This window comes from Cherax quadricarinatus, chromosome 88 (genome assembly GCF_038502225.1).
Source record: "Cherax quadricarinatus isolate ZL_2023a chromosome 88, ASM3850222v1, whole genome shotgun sequence".
NCBI classification, from domain to species: Eukaryota; Metazoa; Arthropoda; class Malacostraca; order Decapoda; family Parastacidae; genus Cherax; species Cherax quadricarinatus.
Genome location: NC_091379.1, coordinates 16,233,725 through 16,249,154, shown reverse-complemented (window position 1 = coordinate 16,249,154; position 15,430 = coordinate 16,233,725). Strand labels below are relative to the sequence as shown.

General features: G+C 39.3%; 1 protein-coding gene across 2 annotated transcripts in view; it reads left to right on the top strand.

Annotated features, from left to right (window-relative positions):
- LOC128698623 (TBC1 domain family member 10A) overlaps window positions 1–15,430 on the top strand; it is a 283,668-nt gene that overhangs the window by 225,841 nt on the left and 42,397 nt on the right. For both annotated transcript variants that reach the window (XM_070104006.1, XM_053790966.2), the window contains exon 2: window positions 11,530–11,659. In XM_070104006.1, coding sequence (XP_069960107.1) covers window positions 11,538–11,659 — 122 coding nt within the window. In that variant the 5' untranslated portion in view covers window positions 11,530–11,537. The remainder of the gene's footprint in view (window positions 1–11,529; window positions 11,660–15,430) is intronic.

Below are 15,430 nucleotides of genomic sequence, written 5' to 3'. Positions count from 1 at the left end.
AAAAAGCAGAGTTAAAATATGGAACTGAGTAATTATTCATATATACATACCACCAAAAGCAACAGCAGAGATATTACCAAAAGCAACAGTAAGAGTGAGGAAATATTTAGTAATTTCAATAACAAAGAGTAGTGACTTGTAGAAAAAAATGCATTTGAAGCTGTCACACACACAACCTGGGTTACCGACCTGATTTCCCCAGGACACTACTTGGAAACCCTGAGTACAAAAGATTACTTTGTTTATGTAAAACATGTTCAGTTGATAAAGGCAAATTATATCACATTCAGAAAGAAAACACTGAAGACCTTATTAACCCTTAAACTGTCCAAACGTAGATCTATGTTCGCTCGCGTAGCGCTCCGAACATAGATCTACGTTTTTTTTTTTTTTTTTTGCATTCTTTCTTATGGAGAAAATCAAGGTTGGAGCGCTACGCATAAAAATGTAGATCTACGTTTGGACAGTTTAACCCTTAAACGGTCCAAACAAATCGACGTTCAAATTCGTATTGCTACAAAAGTTTACCTGGAGTTTACCTGGAGAGAGTTTCGGGGGTCAACGCCCCCGCGGCCCGGTCTGTGACCAGGCCTCCTGGTGGATCAGCGCCTGATCAACCAGGCTGTTGCTGCTGGCTGCACGCAAACCAACGTACGAGCCACAGCCCGGCTGATCAGGAACTGCCTTTAGGTGCTTGTCCAGTGCCAGCTTGAAGACTGCCAGGGGTCTGTTGGTAATCCCCCTTATGTGTGCTGGGAGGCAGTTGAACAGTCTCGGTCCCCTGACACTTATTGTATGGTCTCTTAACGTGCTAGTGACACCCCTGCTTTTCATTGGGGGGATGGTGCATCGTCTGCCAAGTCTTTTGCTTTCGTAGTGAGTGATTTTCGTGTGCAAGTTCGGTACTAGTCCCTCTAGGATTTTCCAGGTGTATATAATCATGTATCTCTCCCTCCTGCGTTCCAGGGAATACAGGTTTAGAAACCTCAAGCGCTCCCAGTAATTGAGGTGTTTTATCTCCGTTATGCGCGCCGTGAAAGTTCTCTGTACATTTTCTAGGTCGGCAATTTCACCTGCCTTGAAAGGTGCTGTTAGAGTGCAGCAATATTCCAGCCTAGATAGAACAAGTGACCTGAAGAGTGTCATCATGGGCTTGGCCTCCCTAGTTTTGAAGGTTCTCATTATCCATCCTGTCATTTTTCTAGCAGATGCGATTGATACAATGTTATGGTCCTTGAAGGTGAGATCCTCCGACATAATCACTCCCAGGTCTTTGACGTTGGTGTTTCGCTCTATTTTGTGGCCAGAATTTGTTTTGTACTCTGATGAAGATTTAATTTCCTCATGTTTACCATAACTGAGTAATTGAAATTTCTCATCGTTGAACTTCATATTGTTTTCTGCAGCCCACTGAAAGATTTGGTTGATGTCCGCCTGGAGCCTTGCAGTGTCTGCAATGGAAGACACTGTCATGCAGATTCGGGTGTCATCTGCAAAGGAAGACACGGTGCTGTGGCTGACATCCTTGTCTATGTCGGATATGAGGATGAGGAACAAGATGGGAGCTAGTACTGTGCCTTGTGGAACAGAGCTTTTCACCGTAGCTGCCTCGGACTTTACTCTGTTGACGACTACTCTCTGTGTTCTGTTAGTGAGGAAATTATAGATCCATCGACCAACTTTTCCTGTTATTCCTTTAGCGCGCATTTTGTGCGCTATTACGCCATGGTCACACTTGTCGAAGGCTTTTGCAAAGTCTGTATATATTACATCTGCATTCTTTTTGTCTTCTAGTGCATTTAGGACCTTGTCGTAGTGATCCAGTAGTTGAGACAGACAGGAGCGACCTGTTCTAAACCCATGTTGCCCTGGGTTGTGTAACTGATGGGTTTCTAGATGGGTGGTGATCTTGCTTCTTAGGACCCTTTCAAAGATTTTTATGATATGGGATGTTAGTGCTATTGGTCTGTAGTTCTTTGCTGTTGCTTTACTGCCCCCTTTGTGGAGTGGGGCTATGTCTGTTGTTTTTAGTAACTGAGGGACGACCCCCGTGTCCATGCTCCCTCTCCATAGGATGGAAAAGGCTCGTGATAGGGGCTTCTTGCAGTTCTTGATGAACACAGAGTTCCATGAGTCTGGCCCTGGGGCAGAGTGCATGGGCATGTCATTTATCGCCTGTTCGAAGTCATTTGGCGTCAGGATAACATCGGATAGGCTTGTGTTAATCAAATTTTGTGGCTCTCTCATAAAAAATTCATTTTGATCTTCGACTCTCAGTCTGGTTAGCGGCTTGCTAAAAACTGAGTCATATTGGGACTTGAGTAGCTCACTCATTTCCTTGCTGTCATCTGTGTAGGACCCATCTTGTTTAAGTAGGGGCCCAATACTGGACGTTGTTCTCGATTTTGATTTGGCATAGGAGAAGAAATACTTTGGGTTTCTTTCGATTTCATTTATGGCTTTTAGTTCTTCCCGCGATTCCTGACTCCTAAAGGATTCTTTTAGCTTAAGTTCGATGCTTGCTATTTCTCTGACCAGTGTCTCCCTGCGCATTTCTGATATATTGACCTCTTTTAGCCGCTCTGTTATTCTTTTCCGTCGCCTGTAAAGGGAGCGCCTGTCTCTTTCTATTTTACATCTACTCCTCCTTTTTCTTAGAGGAATAAGCCTTGTGCATACATCGAGTGCCACCGAGTTAATCTGTTCTAGGCATAAGTTTGGGTCTGTGTTGCTTAGTATATCTTCCCAGCTTATATCGGTTAGGACTTGGTTTACTTGGTCCCACTTTATGTTTTTGTTATTGAAGTTGAATTTGGTGAATGCTCCCTCGTGACTAGTCTCATTTTGTCGGTCTGAGGCTCCACGCATACATGTCTGAACCTCAATTATGTTGTGATCTGAGTATATTGTTTTTGATATGGTGACATTTCTTATCAGATCATCATTGTTAGTGAAGATGAGGTCTAGTGTATTCTCCAGTCTAGTAGGCTCTATTATTTGCTGGTTTAAATTGAATTTTGTGCAGAGATTTAAAAGCTCGTGTGAGTGTGAGTTTTCATCAGAGCTGCCTCCTGGTGTTATTACTGCAACAATATTATTTGCTATATTCCTCCATTTTAGGTGCCTTAAGTTGAAATCCCCCAGGAGCAAGATGTTGGGTGCAGGAGCTGGAAGATTTTCCAGACAGTGGTCAATTTTTAACAGCTGTTCCTGGAATTGCTGGGATGTTGCATCCGGAGGCTTGTAGACTACCACAATGACTAGGTTTTGGTTCTCGACCTTTACTGCTAAAACTTCCACTACGTCATTTGAGGCATTAAGCAGTTCTGTGCAAACAAGTGACTCTGCAATGTACAGGCCAACCCCCCCCTTTTGCCTGTTCACTCTGTCACATCTGTATAGGTTGTAACCTGGGATCCATATTTCGTTGTCCAAGTGATCCTTTATGTGGGTCTCAGTGAAAGCCGCGAACATTGCCTTTGCCTCTGCAAGCAGTCCACGGATGAAAGGTATTTTGTTGTTTATTGCTGGCTTTAGACCCTGTATATTTGCAAAGAAGAATGTTATCGGACTGGTGGTATTGTTGGTACTGGGGGGGGATTTTTTTTCCGGCATTAGTATCTGTATCTGTTGGTTTGGAGTGGAGGCCATCGACTGTGGTTCCACTCCAGGAATGACTGGATTTGGTGTACGATTTCTGCCATTTCCTGCCAGTTTTTTTTCCTTCCTGGCACTAAAAAACCTCTCCCTCTTGAGTGGCTGTGGCTACCCAGGTTTTCCCATGGCCTGGATGTTTTGTATCTTTTTGTCCCCTTTAGATGGTATGCCTGGCAATTTAAGTTATAGCACAGTCTTTCCTGTACTGAAGAGGTACACATTTCAGGGTGAAAAAGCTTACAGGAAGGGAGTTTGCATTTTCCTGTTGTCATATGGGCATGACATTTTCTAGGGTGGTCATAGTTGCATGTCCCATCTGTTTTTCCAGATTTCCCATGCCAGCAGATACCAAGTGCATAGTATGTGCACAGGCTTGGTTTCCGTTTGCCTTGGGTTTCTGTGACTGTATTCCCTGTTGGTGCATGTTTCCCTGTCTTATTCCTATCCTCCTTAGCACCAACAATGGAGCTCCCACCAGTTGTTTTTGGTAATTTATCCTCACTATTGCTATTGGAGTCCTCTTGTTTGCTATTTCCTGCGGTATTTCTGGTTTGCAATATTGGTAGATCTACTTTTTTTTACATATTTTCAAATGTAACAAAAAAAAATGTAGATAAAAGTTTTTTTACACGTTTTCAAATGTAAAACAAAAAAGAAGATCTACATTTTTTTACATACTTTCAGATGTTGAAAAAACGTTCAGATGTTGAAAAAACGTATATATACGTTTGGACCATTTAAGGGTTAAAGGTTAATAAAAAAGAATTGTTAAGCTGTTCTATCGGTAAAATGAGAGAACATATGAAAGAACCTTATATGAAGATATGATTTAGGATAGAGAGAACACTAGAGCACTAATATGAGACAGAAGAAATTTTTCATCAACTAAATGCTGTGTAAGAGATACGTAGAAACAAAACATTTCTTCACCTTTGCAAAATCTAAATAAAAAATTCTAGTAGTACTGGCCCCAACTTATGTAGATGAGGTACATACACAAAGATGATAAAGAAATGAGTAAAATTCTCAAAGAAATACTGTTTATTAATGTATTTCCACCAATCCATTAGACGGCATGAGAATAGAGGCTCCAGATAATTGTTCATATATACGTACATACATACATTCATACTAAACTGTACATGTCACAGGTTATAAATAAACGCATTCAGAATATCCATTTGAGGATTAATAGCAAACACTTAACCAGTGTTCCTAAATGAATTAAACACTCTCTGTTTAAGATAAGAGAGATGCTAGCAAGGCCATGTCACTCTACATTAATTTTGCCACAGTCCACTAGAGTGGGGCTTGAGGAGGGATGCTGTGGTGGATCAGTGATCCACACACACCACATCTTCCACATTAATACTGCCTCATTCCACATTATGCATACACACACACACACACACACCACTTCTTCCACATTAACAGTCCCTCATTCCATATTAACATGTAAACAATAAATATTGTTGCCGCTTCCTACAATTAAGGAATGGTAAGTTTTATATTAATATTAATACCAACCTACTACCTTATAGGTAGTAGGTTGGTAGACAGCAGCTGCCCAGGGAGGTCCTACCATCCTGCCAAGTGAATGTAAACTGAAAGCCTGTAATTGTTTTACATGATGGTAGGATTACTGGTGTCCATTTTTCTGTCTCATAAACATGCAAGGTTTCAGGTACGTCTTGCTACTTCTACTTACACCTAGGTCGCACTACACGTACATGTACAAACATATATATACACACCCCTCTGGGTTTTCTGCTATTTTCTTACTAGTTCTTGTTCTTGTTTATTTTCTCTTACCTCCATGGGGAAGTGGAACAGAATTGTTCCTCCGTAAGCCATGCGTGTTGTAGGAGGCGACTAAAATGCTGGGAGCAAGGGGCTAGTAATCTCTTCTCCTGTATATAATACTAAATGTAAAAGGAGAAACTTTCGTTTTTCCTTTTGGGCCACCCCGCCTCGGTGGGATACGGCTGGTGTGTTGAAAGAAAAGGTATATTGTTTTGTTGGTAGTAGGTTGGTAGACAGCAACCGCCCAGGGAGGTACTACCGTCCTGCCGAGTGAGTGTAAAACGAAAGCCTGTAATTGTTTTATATGATGGTTGCAGTGCTGCTGTCTTTTGTCTGTCTCATAAACATGCAAGATTTCAGGTATGTCTTGCTACTTCTTCTTACACTTAAGTCACACTACACATATGTGTATACAAGCATACAGTGGTCCCCTGCTTTTCATAGTTCCCGGCAATCGTAAAATTCGCCAATCATAGGGGTATTTTCGTATGAACATGGACTTGCTTTTCATAGGTTGACTCGCGAGTCGTAGTTCGTCCGGGACGCGTACCCACGGCGTGAGCCGGGGCGGCAGCCAGTTTGGCATTGTTTACCAGTGAGCGAAGGTCCCCTCACGTGCTCCAGCGAAATATTTCATAATATTCCATTTATTTTAGTGCTTGCAAGTACTAAATAAGCTACCGTGGCTCCAAAGAAAGCTCCTAGTGCCAAGCCTGTGGTAAAGAAGGTGAGAAATATGACTGAATTTAAGAAAACCATCATTGAACAATATGAAAGTGGTACAAGTGTGGCCAAACTGTCCAGGATGTATAAGAAACCCTACACAACCTTATGTTCCGTAGTGGCCAAGAAAAAGGAAATAAAGGATGCTGTTGTTGTAAAGGGAGTAACTATGCTGACAAAAATGAGATCACCAGTACTGGAAGAGGTTGAGAAGTTATTATTGGTGTGGACAAATGAGAAACAATTAGCAGGAGATACTCTTATGACTTCGATTATTTGTGAAAAGGCTAGGCAGTTGCATGAAGATTTGGTAAAGAAATTGCCTGCAAATAGTGGTGAAGTGAGTGAATTTAAGGCCAGCAAAGGCTGGTTTGAGAGATTTAAGAACTGTACTGGCATACACAGTGTGATAAGGCATGGTGAGGCTGCCAGTTCGGACCACAAGGCGGCTGAAAAATATGTGCATGAATTCCAGGAGTACATAGAGGCTGAAGGACTGAAACCTGAACAAGTGTTCAATTGTGACGAAACAGGCCTCTTTTGGAAGAAAATGCCAAAGAGGACCTTCATTACACAAGAGGAAAAGGCAGTGCCAGGACACAAGCCTATGAAAGACAGGCTGACGCTAATGTTCTGTGCTAATGCTAGTGGGGATTTCAAAGTGAAGCCATTACTAGTGTACCATTCTGAAAATCCCAGAGTGTTCAGGAAAAACAATGTTATGAAGAGTAAATTGTGTGTGTTTTCGAAATCTAATAGTAAGGCATGGGTCACGAGGGAAATTTTCGTCGAGTGGTTCAATGAAGTGTTTGGCCCTAGTGTGAAGGAGTATCTCTTGGAAAAGAAATTGGATCTCAAGTGCCTGCTAGTAATGGACAATGCACCTGCTCATCCTCCAAACTTGGATGACCTAATTTTCGAGGAGTTTGGGTTCATCACAGTAAAGTTCTTGCCCCCGAATACCACTCCTCTCCTCCAACCCATGGACCAGCAGGTTATTGCAAACTTTAAAAAACTCTACACAAAAGCAATGTTTCACAGGTGCTTGACTGTGACCACAGACACTCACTTGACCCTAAGGGAATTTTGGAGAGAACACTTCAGCATCCTCCACTGCATAACCCTTATAGGTATGGCTTGGGAGGGAGTGACTACCAGGACTTTGAACTCTGCCTGGAGAAAATTGTGGCCAGATTGTGTCGACAAGAGGGATTTTGAAGGATTTGGGACTGACCCTAATGAGCCTATGTCTGTTGTAAAATCAATTGTGGCACTTGGGAGTTCCATGGGGTTGGATGTGAGTTTGGAGGATGTGGAAGAATTGGTGGAAGACCACAATGAAGAGCTCACCACTGAGGAGCTGCAAGAGCTTCAGCAGGAAGAGCAACACATCGCAGCTCAGAATCTTGCTACAGAGGAGGAAGAGAGATGGAAGAAGGTGCCTTCTTCAGAAATTAAAGAGATTTTTACTATGTGGGGTAAGATGGAAAGCTTTATGGAGAAACATCACCCTAACAAGGTTGTTGCAAGCCAGGTTGGCAACATGTACAGTGACAAAGTCTTGGGCCATTTTAGGGAAGTGTTAAAGAGATGCCAGAAACAGAGCTCTCTCCACAGTTATTTTGTGAGACAGGACTCCAGTGACTCTCAAGGTGGTCCTAGTGGCATTAAGAAACAGAGAAGAGAAGCAACCCCAGAAAAGCAAATGGTATCTGAGGTGTTGATGGAAGGGGATTCCCCTTCCAAACTATAAACAATCCACTCTCTCTCCTCCTCCAGTCTCCCATACACTAAGAAGAATCTCCAATAAAGGTAAGTGTTATGCTGTTAATGTTTCATTCATCATTTCCCATTGTATTGTTTATGTACTACATGTATATTTCATGTTAAAATTTTTTTTGTTTTAATACTTCTGGGTGTCAGGAACGGATTAATTGTATTTACATTATTTCTTATGGGGAAAATTGATTCGTAAATCGTAAATTTCGTTTATAGTAACGGCTCCAGGAACGGATTAATTACGAAAAACGAGGGACCACTGTATGTGTATATATACACACCCCTCTGGGTTTTCTTCTATTTTCTTACTGGTGCTTGTTCTTGTTTATTTCCTCTTATCTCTGTGGGGAAGTGGAACAGAATTCTTCCTCTGTCAGCCATGCGTGTTGTGAGAGGCGACTAAAATGCCGGGAGCAAGGGGCTAGTAACCCCTTCTCCTGTCCAAATTACTAAATTTAAAAAGAAAAACTTTTGTTTTTCTTTTTGGGCCACCCTGCCTTGGTGGGATACGGCCGGTGTGTTGAAAACAAAAATATTGTTTTGTCCAATTATTTCCAGCTGGAATATCCACTAACCCACTGCATGTAAAGCTTATTAACCCGTAAACGGTCCAAACGTATATATACGTTTTTTCAACATTTGAAAGTATGTAAAAAATGTAGATCTTCTTTTTGTTTTTTTACACTTGAAAATGTGTAAAAAAACTTTGATCTACTTTTTTTTTTGTTATATTTGAAAATATATAAAAAAAGCGTAGATCTACTTTTGTAGCACTACACATGTGAACGTAGATCTGCTTGAACCGTTTACAGGTTAATTACTGAGATATACCAACATCACATCAGGAACTAACATTTAAGATGAGGCAGTCCACCCCCTCCCACCTAGAAATTGGTCATGATAAAACTGTATGTCTTAATGAACTTAATACTTACTCTAAACTCTCTTCCTGGAGGAAGGAACAGATGTTATCTGGTGGATGGAATTTTTTTTTATACTGTGCACACTCACTGCACACACTCATTCTCTTATATTTAAACCAAGATTTACTGCATACAGTTTATCTGAGTGAGCTGAGCTCATGACATAGATCTACTTGAAGGGTCTTGGCTAGAGTGATGTAGATCTATGTGATGAACAGTGAAAGGGTTAAGGTTATTTAGTTACTGCTTCTTATTTCTTAAGGTTGTTTAGCTACACTTCTTGCCTCTTATGGGTGTTTATTTAAGGCTCAAAGAATGTTGAAAGGGTTGGGGTTATCTGGGGTGCAGAATGACTCTTTGAGTCGTATAGTGACTGAAATATATCTAGCCCTCCATATGTATCAACTTATCCTAGTCCCTCCCCATTCAAACAGCAGTTTTATTAACATTTCTGAGTGGGAAGACATTACTTGATCCATAACTACAATTATGGAAAAATACTACAGAGAAAACAATTCAACAGCAGAATCACTTGGGTACTTTTGTTTATATACATACATCTCTGGAGGAACTACTAGTACTTCTGAAGATGTGTCCGTATATAAATGCATACATGTGCTCGAGTGTTTTTGTGCAGTTAGTTTTCTACTGTTTTATTTTGTTATTCATATAGGTATTTTCAGTCTTGTGAGCATGTCCCCTCTGTTGCTTCACATGTCTAAGTGTTGTGAGGTTCAGGTCTTCTCTCTTCCTATTTTAGAAATTTATCACTGTGTGAGGTATCAGTCACGGCATTCAGGACCCACCTGTGTATGTGCATATGAAGGTCAATGTCCTTATGTTAACTGTTGGGTATTTGGATACCATCAGCTGTCTTATAAAGTTCCTCTATATAGTGCAGTTATTTGTAAATGCAATTGAAAAAGAGTCCATCTGAAATTGAATTGTGCGTGCGTGAAAGGCCTTTACATCCTATTCGATTTTTTTTTTTTTATTTTTTCATTTGCATCTACAAAAAATTGCACTGTATAGATGAGCCTTGTAAGAGAGCTGACTTACATGTTGTGAAATTATATTTGTTGCAGAACGTAAGATTATCATGTAAATACAGTATATGATCAGCTTATCAAATATACAATGACACTTTGTAATATGCTATCTATGAATTCCATTCCATTACTGGGGTCACTTTAATAACATGAAGCTGACCTTTGTATACAGCATTTATTGCATCAAGTTGTACAGTACAGTCTGTATATATCATACTGTGCTTTTTTTTTTATCCTATGCATGATGTATATAAAAAATGGTTATTACTGATAAAAATTGCTACAGTAGAGGCCAGTAGCTGGGTACTCACTACATAACGATGCACCTGCCACTCACTATTGAACATTATATATATTATGCTATTTTTATATTGAGTTGTATGTAATATATATTTCATTTGTTGTAAGATGATATTGTTTTTCATTTTCACTGATTTAATAAGTAATTATCTTAAGAGGTCATTGAAAGTCACATTATGTGCAGTTTTCCAACTTATTAATCTGGATATGCCATGGATATGTTATGCTACAGAATGTTGCATACAGTTTAAATACTCTGCTTTTTAAATGAATATACAGGAGGGCACCCAATTAACAAACATAGAAAGTTACAGGCATCCACACTTACAAAGCACTTGTTTGTAGGTGCCTTTCTAGTTGTATACATGTATATGGTTGGAGTTAACTGCATAAGAAATCCTACTTATAGTCTGTCTAAATCTCATTAACATTTGGATTACTTTGCCCAAAATGTGTTGCGTACTATGTTGGCTTTCTTTTGTGCCCACCATTGAATTATTACAAGTTACCTACACTCATGGCACAAAGATAGACAAAACAATCTTATTGCATTCTTGTTTTCCATACAAAACAAATACATGGAATAATTATAAAAATGGTTTGACAGTATTAACAAGTAGATGAGTAAGACATGTGCAGTAGTTGAGTATCTCTGTTGAAATGTTTCACCTACACTGTGGGCTTCATCAGTCAAATAATGCTGCTGCTGTCTCCATGTTTATTCTCTGTTTGTAAGTTGAAACAACAGGAACATAACTTGTTTACAAGCTGAAACAACACAATTTTTAAATTAGATAGTAGGAACAAAATTGTTTGTAAGTTAAAAGAACAGGAACATAACTTGTTTACAAGCTGAAACAGCACAATTTTTAAATTAGATAGTAGGAACAAAATTGTTTGTAAGTTAAAAGAACAGGAACATAACTTGTTTACAAGCTGAAACAACACAATTTTTAAGTTAGATAGTAGGAACAAAATTGTTTGTAAGTTAAAAGAACAGGAACATAACTTGTTTACAAGCTGAAACAGCACAATTTTTAAATTAGATAGTAGGAACAAAATTGTTTGTAAGTTAAAAGAACAGGAACACAACTTGTTCATAAGCTGAAGCAACAAGAACACAACTTTGTTGTAAGTTAATGACAAAAACACAATTTGTTTTTCAGTCCTATTCAATGATCTCTTGCATCAATGTAAGAAACAGACACCTAAAATTGCCAGAATAACCCTCAGCTCACAATTAAGCCATCCATATCTTTGTATTTGCACCAGTTAATCTCAGCTTATTCCTACAGATTCTGTCATGGCAACCCGCGATTGGTCCGACTCTGAGTCAGTGGCCAGCAGTGTGGCGGCCGCGTCGGAAGTCTCCACAGTGCCAGACAAGTTTGGTTTCTTAGGAGGAGCACAATACTCAGAGGACTGGTATGTATAGATGACTGCTGAGCATGTCACTTCAGTATAAAATTAAACTGCATGTAGTACTATACTTCCTGTAGATGGTTCTGGGGATCAGTGCCACCATGGCTTGGTCACAAACCAGTCCACCTGGTTGATGGTCTGGTGCTTGGATTTCTACTAATATTTTGCATGGAACCAGACCACAAAATTGAATTGCTGCATTTACCACCTTTTGCCAGCTGCTGATTGAATGATGCTGGGAGCCTGAGCTGTATATAATGTTGACACACAGGGATGAACTAGTGAGCCTGAGCTGCATATAATGTTGACACATAAGGATGAACTAGTGAGCCTGCACAATAGAGAAATAACAAGTGATTATAATGCGTAAAAACTGGTTTGAAGTCAATTTAATGGGTGTTATAGAGGAGGGCCCCATTTGTACAGATCTTAGGTTCCTACTCCCATACAGTAAGCAAAATCGCCAGCGGGTGGAAAGAGCAGTTTTTCATTACTGAATGCATCTAAAATGCCTGATAACATATTTACACTATCATATATTAAATACTCAATACAGCTAAGCATAAAAAAAATTGATAAAAAAGTAAAGTAAATACAAAGTGCATACACTTCTTTCCTTAAAATATGGAACCAGTTGGCCTTCACCTATGTAACTTGCACGAAAATGGCGAAAACAGCGGAAGAGCAGTAAAATCACTGAACATAATGAAAGGCTCAATTGAAAGCCAATGAAAACATGGAGTACCAGCAAGAGGGTGCTATATATGTAGGGCCCTCCTCTACAGCAAAAATCAGACAGATAGCATTTCCTAACTCCGTTTAATAGAACCTTTCACAGAAAGTAGCTTATCAGTCTTCAAGACATTGTACCAATTCTCTCTCAATGTTCTGTGAACCATTTTCCCACCACCTGTTCTCAAACCAGGCCTCCTAAATTCAAAACTAATTTTTTCAGGGCAAAGAACTATGAAGAAACACAGAAAACTAAAGGCTAGTGCATAATGAACGTAAGTAGAAGTTTATAACATTTACCCGCCATCTTATGTTTATAAGACAGAAAATGAAGACGAAAGCAAAGCATTTAGAAGGATTCCATTTTGAGCTAATTTACGTATAGTTTAACTGTGAAATCTCTGTATAACCGAGTAGTAGGGTGAGGGGAGGGGGTGTCTGTTGAAATGAAAATCCATTGTACTGAAATGCCCGATGCAATACGAATACAAATTTTTATTTCTTTATGTGGTACTAAAATAATGTAGTTTACATGTAATCAAACATTAAGCTCAAAAGAAAGCCACTAGTATGGATGCATTTTGGGTTTATTGTATAGGAGTCTACCAGGTACACATTACTGCTGACATAAAATCTCAAAGCATTAAGCATTTGTCTAACCAAATATGTTGCTTGTTATAACCAAAATTCATTACATAGGGATCCATTATATTGAAGCCTTACTGTAGCAACAGTGTCATACATCTACAAAATTCAGTCATAAACCTTAACCCTTCCACTGTTGCCAACCCCCTAATTGACAGCACTTTCTGTGTTACCTTTTTTTTTTTTTTTTTTTTTTTTTTTTTTTTTTTTTTTTTAGAAAAAAAAATTATTTAACCCTTAAACAGTCCAAACGTATATATACATTCACTTGTGCAGCACCCCGAATATTTTGACAAAAAAAAAATAGTTTTTTTTATTTAGAAAAAAAATGCACAAGGTACTAAGTGGTCCCAGATTTTTTTAATATGGTGCACACCGAGTGTTAAGACTCATTCTGTGCTGACCAGGCATCTCAGGGCAATCGTGCCAAATTTGGAAGCAAGAAAATTTAAACGTATATATACATTTGGGGCGCTGTGTGTAAGAACGTATATATACGTTTGGACCGTTTAGGGATTAAATTAGTAGAGAATATATTTCCAAGGATAATGATGCCAAAAATAAAAATTTGCTACTTGCACTAAATTTTAGGGCACTGTGAATTATGAATATTTGTGCAGCACCCACCCTGATCCCGCTGATATAGATCTGCATGACCGACAATGATAGGGTTAAACAATATGTAATCGAGGAAAACATTCTACATTTCTTTACTTATGTTTATAAAAAATTATGAGAATACCAGATAGGCATCAAATGGCCAGATGAAGTAACAAAAATAATTGCAGTTAATAAACATATGAGAAGAAAACAATAAAATTATTCAGTCATAATCCTCTTCTCTTATCCCTCCCTCCATCACCATTCTGTCAGCTTGTTTTTGTAAGGACTAAAGTGCATGCATGAGCGTGTTTGATAGGGGTGAATGGAGACAAATGGTTTTTAATACTTGACGTGCTGTTGGAGTGTGAGCAAAGTAACATTTATGAAGGGGTTCAGGGAAACCGGCAGGCCGGACTTGAGTCCTGGAGATGGGAAGTACAGTGCCTGCACTCTGAAGGAGGGGTGTTAATGTTGCAGTTTAAAAACTGTAGTGTAAAGCACCCTTCTGGCAAGACAGTGATGGAGTGAATGATGGTGAAAGTTTTTCTTTTTTCGGGCCACTCTGCCTTGGTGGGAATCGGCCAGTGTGATAATAAAAAGAAATAATAATAAAGTGCATTTGTTTAGAACTTGGGAATACATGTTTCCTTACTACTATTCCTTCCCTCCCCTTTGTTTACTCCCAGTTCCAACTTTGTCACAGCAGCCCAACTTCATTTTCTGTGTGTCCATTTCTGTTGGACTGGGCTCGTTGGATTTACCTTGCCCAAATGGGTTTTTATTTCTGGTCATTCTTTCCTATGAATGTCAAAAAAAAAAAATTTAGTGGGCTTCATGTCCAGTGTCTTTTTTGTGTGAGACACTGAAATTGAAAACCAGTGGGAGTAGGCTCATTGGATTTACAGGTGGGTTATTGAATATAAGAAATATAGTAGGCTCATCCTCCTTTCACTAAGAATGAGAAGCTAAATGAATCGGTGTTCTTCTTCTTTCAACAAACTGGCCGTATTCCACCGAGGCAGGGTGGCCCAAAAAGAAAAACAAAAGTTTCTCTTTTTAACTTTAGTACGTAATGTATACAGGAGAAGGGTTACTAGCCCCTTGCTCCTGGCGTTTTAGTCGCCTCTTACAACACACATGGCTTACGGAGGAAGACTTCTGTTCCACTTCCCCATGGAGACAAGAGGAAATAAACAAGAACAAGAATATTTTTTTTATTATTAACACACTGGCCAATTCCCACCAAGGCAGGGTGGCCCAAAAAAGAAAAACCTTCACCATCATTCACTCCACCACTGTCTTGCCAGAAGGGTGCTTTACACTACAGTTTTTAACCCTTTGACTGTTTCAGGCCCCTTTCTGAAACTGTCATTCTATGTCGCTCAATTTTTGAAAAAAAAAAAAAATATTTTTTCTTATGAAATATTAGAGAATCTTTTCCCGATGGTAATGACACCAAAAGTTCGAAATTTGGTCGAAAACTCATGGAATTATGCTCCCGCGAAGTTAGCGGTCTCGGCGACATATGCGTATCGGCGATTTTGCCTACTTTGAGCCCTATTTTCAGCCAATTCCATTGTTCCAGTTGACCAAACTCATAACTATTTCTTTAGAACTCCATTTTATCTATCAGCTGAGTACAAGAAACCTCCCATTTACTAATTTGGACTACCCAATATGGTGGTCAGAAATTGGCAATTTGGCCAATTTCACGCAAACTAAAAAAGATGCCAATTTCAAAATAGGGTCCAGAATAAACAAGGTAGACATTTGTGGCACTAAAATAACATATAC